This window comes from Argentina silus (genome assembly GCF_951799395.1).
Source record: "Argentina silus genome assembly, chromosome: 12".
Classification (NCBI taxonomy): domain Eukaryota; kingdom Metazoa; phylum Chordata; class Actinopteri; order Argentiniformes; family Argentinidae; genus Argentina; species Argentina silus.
The window spans coordinates 9,704,422-9,716,526 of NC_139666.1; the positions used below are offsets into that span (position 1 = coordinate 9,704,422).

Genomic DNA, 12,105 nt, shown 5'->3' on the forward strand with positions numbered 1-12,105 from the left:
GAAAGAGGATGTTGTTGAACCATCAACATCAACAGAAGAGTTGATCAAAACATCATGATTGAATCAGACTTGCAAGGAAGCTACTGAACAGTGGATGCTCTCAATTCCATCAGATCATACATGCGATCTATCACCTGATCTTGTATCTGTATACAGTATCATCTATCATACAGGTTCAGTACAGAAGATAACTGCTAGTCTGCCAACATAACATCTGTGTGATTCATGGTAAGTAAGTAAGACTGCCACTGCAAGTGACCTTAGCAATGCGGAAGTTAGAAATGTGGAGTGGAAGAAAAAAAAGAAAAAAGAAGAGGGGGTTCTTTTAGAGAGTCACCGTTATCAGTGCAGAAATGGTTTCCTGCTGCATCACTGCGCAATGCCATTGGTGCTGCTGCAGCTTATTACAGTATTGTGTTATTACACACTTATTACCACAATGCACTTATTATCTCAATATACTTCACAGGGCAAACAAATCGACCTTAGAAAGATCCTGGCCAGTGTATCTTTTTCATTCGCCATGCAGCTCCAGACTTACCATCTTAGTTTTGACCAATTTTTCTATAGCACTGACAAGCTCTGCAGCGCTGGGGACGTCAGCTGAGGCCTGACGCGCGCTAAGCAGAGAGGAAGACTGCGAGGCACAGTTAAGACGGAAGGGCGTGTGTTAGCAGCAGGGAAGAGAGGACAAGGAGGAAGAGGGAAGGGCGTGTGTTAGCAGCAGGGAAGAGAGGACAAGGAGGAAGAGGGAAAAGAAAGACAAAGGTATTTATTAGAAAAGCGCTCGAGAGGATCTTTGGGGTGAGTAGCGACAGAAGGCAAACTTTTGTGGCAAAATAGCCAGGTGCCATTAAAAGCAGTTGCAGTTGAGTATGTGTGCGTGTGTGTGTGTGCGTGCGTCAGGTCACAGTGGCTCTTCCAGCTGAAAACCAAGCCAGTGCAAGTAAAGCCAGAGAAGTGAGAGCACAGTGAGAAAGTGATTCAGTTGTAAAGCCATCTGTTAGTGACAGTAGCTCCATCTGTTAGTGACATGGTCTACAGTACAGTACAGGCAGGGGGAGGGACAGTGGACACATTATAAGAGCCTGTGCTTAAGGACAGGGCAGATGTGTCTGAGACCAAGGTGCTTGAAGTCTTAATGGAGAAGATAGAAAAAACTAACTCCAGATGGACTCCCAGGTATAACGTTGGCTTTTACACGGTGAGAGTCAAAAGGGGGTAGGGAGGGGTAAAAGGTGTACCTTGCAGAGTTAAGAGGCATGCCATACCTTCTCGAAAATTAATAGTATATGTTCATTCGGGTGGGGGGGGGGGAAGGACTTAGAATAAATATATTTATATAGACTCAGACGTGAACACAACATGACATAACAGTCCCCTCTCTACCTTTTCATCCTGAGATGAGGGGTTCTTGATGATCTCCATGGGGGGTGGCAGGGGGGTGTGGCTGTCGTCCTCCGGCTCCTCCTCACCGCCGCTCTGCATTCCTGAGGAGGACTTGGACAGGGTGCCCTCCTTCCTGCATCTCTGTAACTAAAAGAGAGAAAGAGAGAGAGAGAGAGAGAGAGAGAGAGGGCGCAGAGCAGGAGTTAATATGAGCCATTGTTTCCTCTGAGTTCACTGGGGCGCCCAAGTTCCACAGTAGCTCTTTTGTGACACCATCACACTGGGTGTCACATACAGCTACCACAGGCAGGAAGTCACAGCCAGGCTAGTCCAACTGATCCGACCCGGATGGTAAGGGATACTTCTGTGGCCATTTACAGGCTCTTTGTAATGGGACTGCAGCAGAGAGCGAGAACAAGGAAGCTAGTTTTCCATGTCTACAGTCAAATCATGAATGCATAATTTAGAATGTGGTGAATGAAAGTGGTTCTCTCGCATGTACAGTCACGGTATGTCTTCACGGAGGCATCTCTAATGCTATCCATGCATTACTTATTAAACGCATTGGTAATTGATGATATTTGAAAAAGGATGTTTTGGTCTGGATCAGATAGACCCCACAGACTACAGTCATTTCAGCTTTCTCATCATTTTGAGATGATGTTGAACATAACTGTGTTAATGAGGAGACATGTTATTTTTTGCTGGTTCAGCAGGAGTGCTTTATTTAAAACAAATGATTGTTAAAGAGGCTTAATTACACCTCCTATTCAGCCTGAAACTGCTGAAGCAATCACATCTCCCATATTCCCATGATAGAATATCCCTAGTTTATCATGACTTATGAAAAACCATTACAGCATTCAGCAGCATGACCCATGGCTATGGGGTAAATGTAGATTTTATACCATAATACGTTGTGAAACTGTGTTCCTCGATGGGAAGGCTGAATTTTAAAAGATAAGCTATCAGTACTGCATAACCTGTTCTTGCATGCGAAGCAATGTTCATGGTCGGATCATATCAGGCGGAGTAGAATCACATCGGTTTGGAGAGATCCTCTGGCAGGATGTCAGTATAACAAGAACAGTATGCTTCTGTAACCATAACAAATGGGGGCTAGTCATGAGGTCACTGGTATTGCCTAAACCTGCCTTCTACTACGACTATACAAGCGTGACAGAACCACAATTCTAGCAGATTCTCTTCAGTCTCGCAACATTCTACTTTAAGCTTGTCCCCTGCAGGCCAGTGACAGACAAATCCCTCAGGGACCAATCATATTGGAGAGACATGTTCCTCTGGAAAAAAATCACGTTAGAGGGACACCGAAGAGGAGGCTCATTACCTCGTCTGCGCTCTCGTCCTGCAGGGCGCTCTCAGGCGGGCCCAGGTCAATGCTCTTGCGTCCGTCCCTCTTCTTGTGCTTGTTAGGTAACTTCTTGACACTGCTGCCGTGGCTGAGACGCCGCACGGGGCTGGTCAGCCACTTCTTCAGGGTGTTGCCCGAACGCTTGGGTCCTGGGGAGCTGGACTGGATGGAGCTCAGGGAGGCCTGGGGTTGGAGGTTGGCCACGGAGTCGGTCTTCGCCTCCGGGCCACTGACTGAATAGTTTTCTGGAAAGAGACGAATCAAAATGAAAACTTTATTCAAAGTGTGTTTCACACGATTGCGAAAAAAGCACTTTTCAAGTCACTTCTTTCTTCATTTTTAAATGTATTTAACACGTATTTATCCAGGGAGACACACTGAGACCTCTTTTGCAGGTGCTCCCTTGTTTACAGTACAAATAGGATTACAAAACCACACCATCAAAACACATTGGGAAGAGCTGTCCTGATGCTCCCAACCTTTGATTCATTATTACAGCCTCTCTGACAACATTTATCAATTCATAAATGCATTGATTATTATTGTAGTCGGTTAATATGAATGTAATGCTTTTAACCATGTATTCTGGACATGTAATGTGCTTGTATGTGCCTGATTAGTATTGTTGTGTGTCTGACACCAACAAACAAGAGTTCCTTCAGGAAAAACTGTTATTTTAATTTGAATTCCAAGTCTCAAGCTGGGTGACATCCTCCTTTTGGCATAAACACATCTCATATTCAGGAATAGGGAATGCAGACATGGCCCACTGATTATAGGCTTATGAACCTAAATGAATGATTAACATGGCTTAATCAAAGACTTTATAGCAAAGCACATCACTCAGGAATGTTTGCTAAAATAAAAGAATGTTTGTTCATCTCAGGAACTATAATCATTACCTCAGTCTCAACACTTCTTTTGTTATTCTTTAATACAAACTCTACAAACAGGGTGTGTTCCAATATACTGGCAGTTTAGTCAATATGTGTTTAGAGTTATGCAATATACCTGCAATATTTGTATTAATAATAATAATAATAATAATAATAATGATGATAACTGTTTGTGTCTCATGTAAACAAGGCTGATACCAAAATAGTTGATGCAAGCCTTTGGATATATTGTTTGTTAAGTTAATGAGTAGACTGCAACATTTGTAATAATGTATTGTATGACTGATTTTTAAAAAACATTTTTTTATCTATCTTATCTTGTCTTTCCCCACTAACCACGAGTTATGGGGGGTGTGAGTGTGTGTGTTGTTGCAACCAGACTAGGGTGCCAGACAGTGATTAGACCAAAGCCTCCCGATTTATCTCTCTGGCCAACTTTCCCTCCAGAACAGTCCAACACCAGACCTAATAAAGTAAACAGCACCTTCCAGCTTTGTTTGGGCCGAACCTTGGCTTGTCTCCTCTTTCCTCTCTCCCACCTAAGAGAGAAAGAGCCTCATATTTTCTGCAGCTAAATGACGTCTTTGTGACGAAGCAAGCATTGGCTAACAAGCTACAGTGGCTATGCATGTTTTTGTTCCAGCCTAACATTAACCTGATTCAACTTGCTTATTAAGGGCTTGATTGAGGACCACAACTATTACATCACGCATGTTTGTGCAGGGCTAACAAACGCACGCACGCACGCACCCACGCACGCACCCGCACCTTCCATGAATTGAGTGTGCAACCATTTCCTTAAAAGCAAAGGGGAGAATAGAGACATCCAGTGAGATCTGAAAAAGCCTCCTCGTAAAAGGAAACATTTGGCCAAGCCATTGAGATGAAACGGAGAGATATGTTTGTGCTCTAGTGGGGGCTGGCCCCTTGTTGACCAGGCAGGCAGGTCAGTCGGATGTGAAAAAAAAGCTGACACAGTCCATGCTGTTCAAAAGCCCCACGGAGGGTATTATTATCAGCCTGTTAGGGAGTTAGCGATGTGCTGCTTTGCGCAGCCCCATTGTGGAAAACAAAAGAGGGAGGATAAACGCACATATCCCACTCTGTAGAACGTACACAATCTCTTCCATACTGTAGGTCTCTCTTACCCCCACATCCATGTATCTAGGGCTATGGTAATGTGGAGAACAATATTTAACACAGCTTCCCATAATAGTATCCATAACCTACAGTAGTAACATCCTCCATAACCCATACATTATTTTCAAGATGCACACACGCACGCACGCACACATCTCAATGGCGTAGCCTGCATTAAATGCATCCGGTTGTAGATAAGTGGAAAATCACATTACAGTATTATCGAGTTAGGCTGCCATAGGAAACATTGCCACAAGTGCTACTACAACCCAAACATGTTCATGTCATAGAATCGTTATATACAGAAAACTGTGAAATGTGAATTAATAGTATTAGCGATTACTGGGGCAGGCAGACAATGTGGTCAGTATACCTGAACAAAAAGTTATTGGTCATGTGGTCAGTGTGTCATGTGGTCAGCGTACAGTGTTACACTAGAACTCGGACCTCACTGGTAAGCTAAGGGCTTTCTCGCTAAGCCATAAGGCAAACAATGCAGTGGTACTCTGTGGCTCAGTTGGTAGAGCATGACGCTAACAACGCTTAGGTTGTGGGTTTGATTCCTGCTGGGACCATGTATACTGAAATGTATGCACTCACTGCAATGTAACTCGCTTTGGATAAAAGCGTCAACTAAACGGCGTATATTAATGCACTTATAGACGAGAACTCAAAGCAGGAACCCTCTATCGATTCCATTCCTCTTGGGCTTCATCATCTTCACTGTGAGAGGGAAGAGAGTGTATTGTAGCCAGCCTCCGTTGCTGACTGGCTGGTTCTGCTCTGTGCTGCTGGTTGAATCATTACAGGGAAGTGACCTTGTACCGAGTCATGTGGCCGATCACTCTAGTTAGGGATTGTAAACTACAGTAGAGCCCCACACCACACGGCCGTATCAGAACAGCCACAATCTCTCCCTGTAGGGGTGGTAAACAGAGAGAGAGAAGAGAGAGAAGAGAGTGAAGGGACGGGACCTTTAACTGAGGTGACCCACTGCCTCTCCGTGTGGAATCAACTGATGAAACGACCCTTTGATAACATGAACACTGCTCCTCACAACTCCTCCATGGGCCTTTGTCTGAGAGCACTCTCACACAGGGTTCCGTGGGACATGTGTGTAGCCTACCCTGACAGCCATGACCTGATGACTGTGAAGCCTTATAACTACTTATAGTTGACTGATACTGTCCTAAATAAAGGCTACCGTTTATATATACCGTTTATCTTAAATGATATCTGGTCATATTTGGTGTTGGCTGTGTGGGAGTTGTAGTTGTTGCTAACGACCTAGCTGGCCAGGCTAGCACTTGTTGAGCAAGCATGGTGACGCCACACAAAGCACTTTGAGACGGACCCCTGCGTTCTGCTCAGACTAGCTGACGACAGCAAGACCTTCTCGAGCGGGTGCTGGAAAACAAGTGGCTCTCCTGAATGCGCCATTAGCCACCGCTCTGTGTACATACGATCCACATGCTTCCCATTAGCTCCTTCGGCTCCCGTCTCACCAGATTAATGGCTAGGCTAAGACAGGGATCATGTTCTCATTCTTCACTGTGCTGTCTCTCAGGCTTTCGCTGAATCAGCATATTAGATAATGCAACACCTGTTTTTACTATAAACAACATGAGCACTGCTAGGAATGATGTAGTCTGACCACCATAGCTACATACGATTAGGAAGGGAATAAAGTGCAGTAAGATAGTCACAGTCATTTGGGTTATGCTATATTCTTCTTCACATGACGTGCCATTCAAAGCTAATGTAAAATCATATCATGTAAATATCCATGTCATCTTTCTGAGGGTAAATGCTGTAGTTGATACCTATATCATTACTGCGTTTGATTATTATTATTTTTTTTTTTTTTTTATAAATGTCCCTGCAAATTTGATTGCCACAATATTATTCCAAACATCAATACGTTTTGTCTGAGACAGTGTCACTACTGTGCCAGGTCAAAAGGCAGTGTGTTCAGAAATTGTGTGAGCTGTAGCATGGAGTAAACAGAGTATCATATTGCGATTAAGTCTTGTGATAGAGAGCCAGGCTGATACAATGAAAACCTGGAGAATGACCTTGACTGGCTTCACCCGGATCAGTTTCAGAATGCTGAAAAGAGTAAAAAAAAACTAAAAAAACAAACAAGAGATAACTATTATTATCAAAGAATTCCCGGAAAGTGTTTCATCAGCGTGTGGTGTACGAAATGTCTTGGACTGCACTGATTGGAACTAAGCCATGATTCACAATAGCCAGAGAGACAGGTATTGTAGCAGGCAAGCAGCGCGAGGAGCTGAGTGGTAAAAATGCCTGGGATGTTTTCTGTTGAGGACCTCTGGTGGCCTAGCAACTCCGCTGAGAGACGGTCGGCAGTCTCTATCTCGGTGCACACGACTAAGGGGTGGAAGGAAGGAAGGGGAAGGTGGAGGAGGAGAGGAAGAGAAGATGGCAGGAGGGGGAGAAAGAGAGACAGAGGAGGAAGGGGAATGAAAGGAAGGGGAGAAGGGGATAGGAGGAGAGGGAGGAAGGAGGAGGAGGAGTGAGGACTAAGAAGAGGATGAGAAGGAGGACTAGATCACCTAAGGGTTTCCAGTTGGCCTCTCAGACCTCTGCAGGCCCAGGCTGAAACCGAGCCCTCAGAACTAGTCTCTCTCAATGCACCTCTCGCCACATGAGAACAATGGCCCACATTGTTCTGGAGAGGTCTACAACAAACGTCTTCATATCTCCACACTCATTCTCATGTCTGTCTCTCTTTTCGAAAAAAAAAAGGTGCATGACAATAACACCTTTCTTCCAACTACCTGTGTGGAGAGGTTGTGAAACATGGAGTAACACAGGTTCTTTGTATTTAAACCACACCTGAATAAGATATACACTATGCAGTGTCCCTCCAGGTGGGAACGAACACTCATTCATGGTTCTTAATTAAAGACAAGACAATCTCAGGGGCTATGAATGGTGTCTATTCAGAAACTAGGGTGAATTAAGACTTAAAAGCATCGGCAAGGACTCACCCAGTGTTCTACACATGCCTGAACAAACAGGTTTTCACAACTTTCATTTCTGCTTCAACATGCTATAATTCTTTGCTATCTTCTGGGAACTTCCTGAAACTTATGACTGAGATGTTCTGTTGTTAGTTATGGAATAAATCAGCTGGGAAGTTTTATCACTCGGTTCTCCATAAGGTGATTGATGCGTCTACTCAACAGTCAATTTGTGCTTCCTCTACTGTACATGCGGTTGAAAGCAAAACAGGGTTATCCTGCTTTTCTTTAATGGGAGGTTATTACTGGAAGGCTGTGGTATTTCATATCAGTCTGTGACATGGCAATGACACAAATAATCTGGAATGATGACATTGCATTCAACACATATCATGAGATGTTTCAATTCTTTCTCCAACCTCCGAGTGTGGCTCCTCTACAACGAGCCGTTAGCAGAAAGTGCCCCTAATGTCTTAATGATAACAACAATGGCAGCAACGACCACAAACAACCAAAACATGGAAATACAAAGAAGAAAACATCCCTATTAGTTAGCAGGCAGGGCAACCATTACAGAGAGAGAGAGCAGAGGCACCCTATCCACAAGCAGACAAGCCCCCCTAAGAGTCATCATCAAAGAAACTTGGTGTAATTCTTCAGATGAAAGGGGATTTGTGGCTAATTTGGTCTTCAAAGACCGCAGCCAAGTACCGACCTCTCCTCAAAAAGAAAGTAGGTTAGAGAGAGGAAAAGAAAATCGGATTGTTTATGATATGTTCTGCTGTGGCTTACTTCTGGTGAGGCGATAAATATTAAATAACATTCAGCCTAAATATAGAAAATCAAACAGATTACATATGTATGTTACAAAGCTACATTTCACATCAGTGTCACGCCTCACCTTCTTCATGAACAACCGACATGTTATCTTATGTACAGTAATTCAGAATTCATACACATATTCATATTTGGTCTGTGCAAACAGAACAGAATGTTTGTGACTGACTGCGATAATGGAGTCTGGCTCAGTTCCCCTGTGAGCATCTCATAGGGTGCTTCATCCTCTGAAGGAGAGAGAAAATAACCTTGTTTTCATTCAGCTCATACCACAGACTCTCCACAACCTCTCCAAGAGCACAGCTCGATGATACGGGCAGAGCTCTCCGCGTAGATAGTGTCCACATTTGTGGCGAACGCTCTTATCAATCATTGCAGAGATACTTCCTGGGTTAATGGATAATGATGAGTACTTAGGTTCGCATTAGAGGTGGACCAGGCAGGAACGTGGCCTCTGTGGTCTTTAAAAGGCAATGAGGCACCAAGCCCTTGTCAACAGAAAATACACAAGGAAAGAAAACAAAAGCTAATCAAAAAAAAAAGAAAAGTCTCTGTGTTCGATCAGGTGTGACAGTGCGAGTGTGGCATTATCCCACGGACTTGACTGACTCAGAGACAGCCGTATGACAGAGGACACACAGAGTTATCAACGTCTACATATTCTCCACGGAGACAGTCACTTTTAGAGATCGTACTGAGGTTTCACATGTTCAAGCAGTTCAGGGTGGAACACGAAATACCTTAACCTTCCAAATAAGTACACACTCTAAAGACCGACAATGTCATGCAATGTTCACTAGGAATGGATACATGACTGTTTTTTTAATGAAGTCAACCAGCTTATGTCAAGTCCGATAGAAGCAATGCCTCACCCCTGTTTCCTTAAAACAATGGCTCAGCAGGGTTCAATGTCGGAGAGCTTTGATGAGAAATCTCTGCTGTGGGAAGGGAACATTCACACCCATCATAACCTGTTCTCCATTCCTGTGTCCAGGTAGGACCGCATACACACGAGCGCACACACACACACACACACACACACACACACAGGCACACACACATGTACACACACATACATGCACACACACACACACACGCACACACACTTCTGTACTATACACACCTGTCACACTGTAGCAGCAACAGCAGCACCTTGACAGGATCCAACCACAACAAGCACGGCAATATCTCCCTCTTTTCATCTTGCACAAGCAGCTAGAAGCTCATCGCTCCAGTAGACGAGACACGGGGAGACCAAGAGAGAGAAGACCATAGATCCACATACCCAGGCTACAAGCCACTGCTTCAAGTTGAGCCTACCCCACCGCTCAAGAGAGGGGAGGGACAGGGAGGGAGGGAGGGAGAGAGGGAGGGAGGGAGGGAGGGAGGGAGGGGACAGTACGGGGGAGGGGCGCCCTACACTCCCTCTGATTCACTGTGAGTGCGGATTACACAAAACAGACTCTTGTTACAAGTTCCTTTGACAAAGACACTACTAAGTAGTATTCACAAACAAAAGTACAACACTCACTATTGTTTACATAGCTTGTTATGTAGCTAGGCCATAGGCACTGTGTCTGCCTACCAGCAGTTTGACAGGGATAATCATAAGGCTAGGAGTGGGAGTACTGTCCAAAGTCATAGTGAATACATTCCTCAAGTTAATAAGAGCAACGTTATTACCACTGATGTAAGCAAAGGGTTGTCTTCGGACACAAAGCGACCGACCAGCCGAAAGGCTTGCCTCCACACAAATATCTGTATCTTAGTTATGACAACATATTTATGTTAAAAGGTGCATTGACCACCTTCTCTACTACTGTATACTGTAAATACCAAAGACATACGTAGAGCAGATAAATTGCATAACATTTCCTGACAACGATTGAGCGAATGATTTAGACACTCAATAATCAGGAAGTTGCTAGTTATTATAAGCTACAGCTATGATAACATACATTCCTTTACAAGCCGAGGCTGTCCTGGTCTCATATTCTTATGTCTCCTCATTCATCAGTACTGGGGTAGGTATTATAGAAATGTAATGTCATTAGGGATAACCATTTATTTGCCTTTATTCAGGTACTCTAAGCCATTAAAAACAAATTCTCTTTTAAGATGGTGATCAGACTGGCCCCGTGAACAAACAAAGCTTTAGCCTAATTTCTGCCTGGTCATCTTCAAACACCCTTGAACTAGTCTGTGGCCGTGGTCCATCTGGAGGTGAGTTGCTCAGTGTGTCTTGGCCTAGAGCACTGACCCGTCTCGCTCTCTCTCTCTCTGTCTCAGAATCCCCTGCAGAGGGCTGCCAGAGACGCCTGCCACAGATAAACTCAGAGCCCAGATAAACTAAACAGCACAACTCTACAGCTCCATATACCTGCAGTGTCCTAGTTTTCTGCTCAGGCAAAGGCACTTTGGCAGTATGCAACAACATGGCCTTATTTATCTTTTCTAGAGTCACTTAGTCATAGTCCCTGAAGTTCTCTGGATCTGAACTAGTTAGTAGCAGACTTCAATCTGTAATAGTCAGAATTGGAGGTGAAATAGGGGGGAGGTTATACTGTATTTGTTCAGTGTATCATTCGAATGTAAACACACTTAATTAAGCCATTGCTGACATATGACATACATACCTGTCGACATTAATGTCCGCCTCCTGGATGATGTCTTCATACTAAGAATAGCATGGAAAGCGGCACATTTTTTGTGTTCATATTTGCATGGCTACACATTACCGCTCTTGGATTTGCATGTGGTTGTGGAAAAACAAAGCCAGCTCTTTCAGTGAGGAGAGTCGTACCCTGTGGAATATGGCGCGAATAAGCAAATGACCTGATCCCCTGTCCGAAGAGGAGCCAATGTGTGAGCAGTGTGAACTAACTGTGTGTCTGACGGGGCACTAAACCGAAACCAACCATTAGAACAGACAGCCAAGCATGACTCACCTCTTGTTTGAGTGGTCTAATAACAACCCTACAAGTTGATTTTGAACATACTTGTACAGTGCTGTATACCAAAGGGCTAAGTGTGAACATTTCCATGAACTTAACATTAACAATTATTGACAGATATGTGACAAGTAGTTTCAAATAATTACTTTGATCTTCATGGCTTGGATCCTCTTCATCTTGGTAGATTAACAGTAGTACAAAAGGACTAAAGAACTCACACCCACGACAAGGCGCTGACTAACGAAACATGACTGGAAACTTGAAGACTTCTCCCATTGCTGGAACACGTATTTAGTTTCGGCTCACTAAGACTTAGGTGTGACCTTCGTGTCAGTGCACATCAGGGGAGGCTGGTGGCGGTAGAAATCAGAGGACAGGCTCATTGTAATGTATGGAATGGAACGAGGAATGGTATCAAACACACATTCCGGATTCCATTTCATGCATTACAATGTGTGTGTTTGATACTATTCCTCATTCCATGCATTACAATGAGCCCGTCCTCCAATGTATAGCTCCACCAGCCT

The 12,105-nt window shown here is 44.0% G+C and overlaps 1 protein-coding gene across 1 annotated transcript in view; it reads right to left on the reverse strand.

Annotated features, from left to right (window-relative positions):
* The window catches only part of kalrna (kalirin RhoGEF kinase a), a gene marked incomplete at its 5' end in the record, with an annotated part of 142,423 nt that overhangs the window by 14,489 nt on the left and 115,829 nt on the right, over positions 1-12,105 (reverse strand). The window contains 3 exon segments of the mRNA XM_083681564.1: positions 542-637; positions 1,390-1,536; positions 2,738-3,006. Coding sequence (XP_083537690.1) covers positions 542-637; positions 1,390-1,536; positions 2,738-3,006 — 512 coding nt within the window.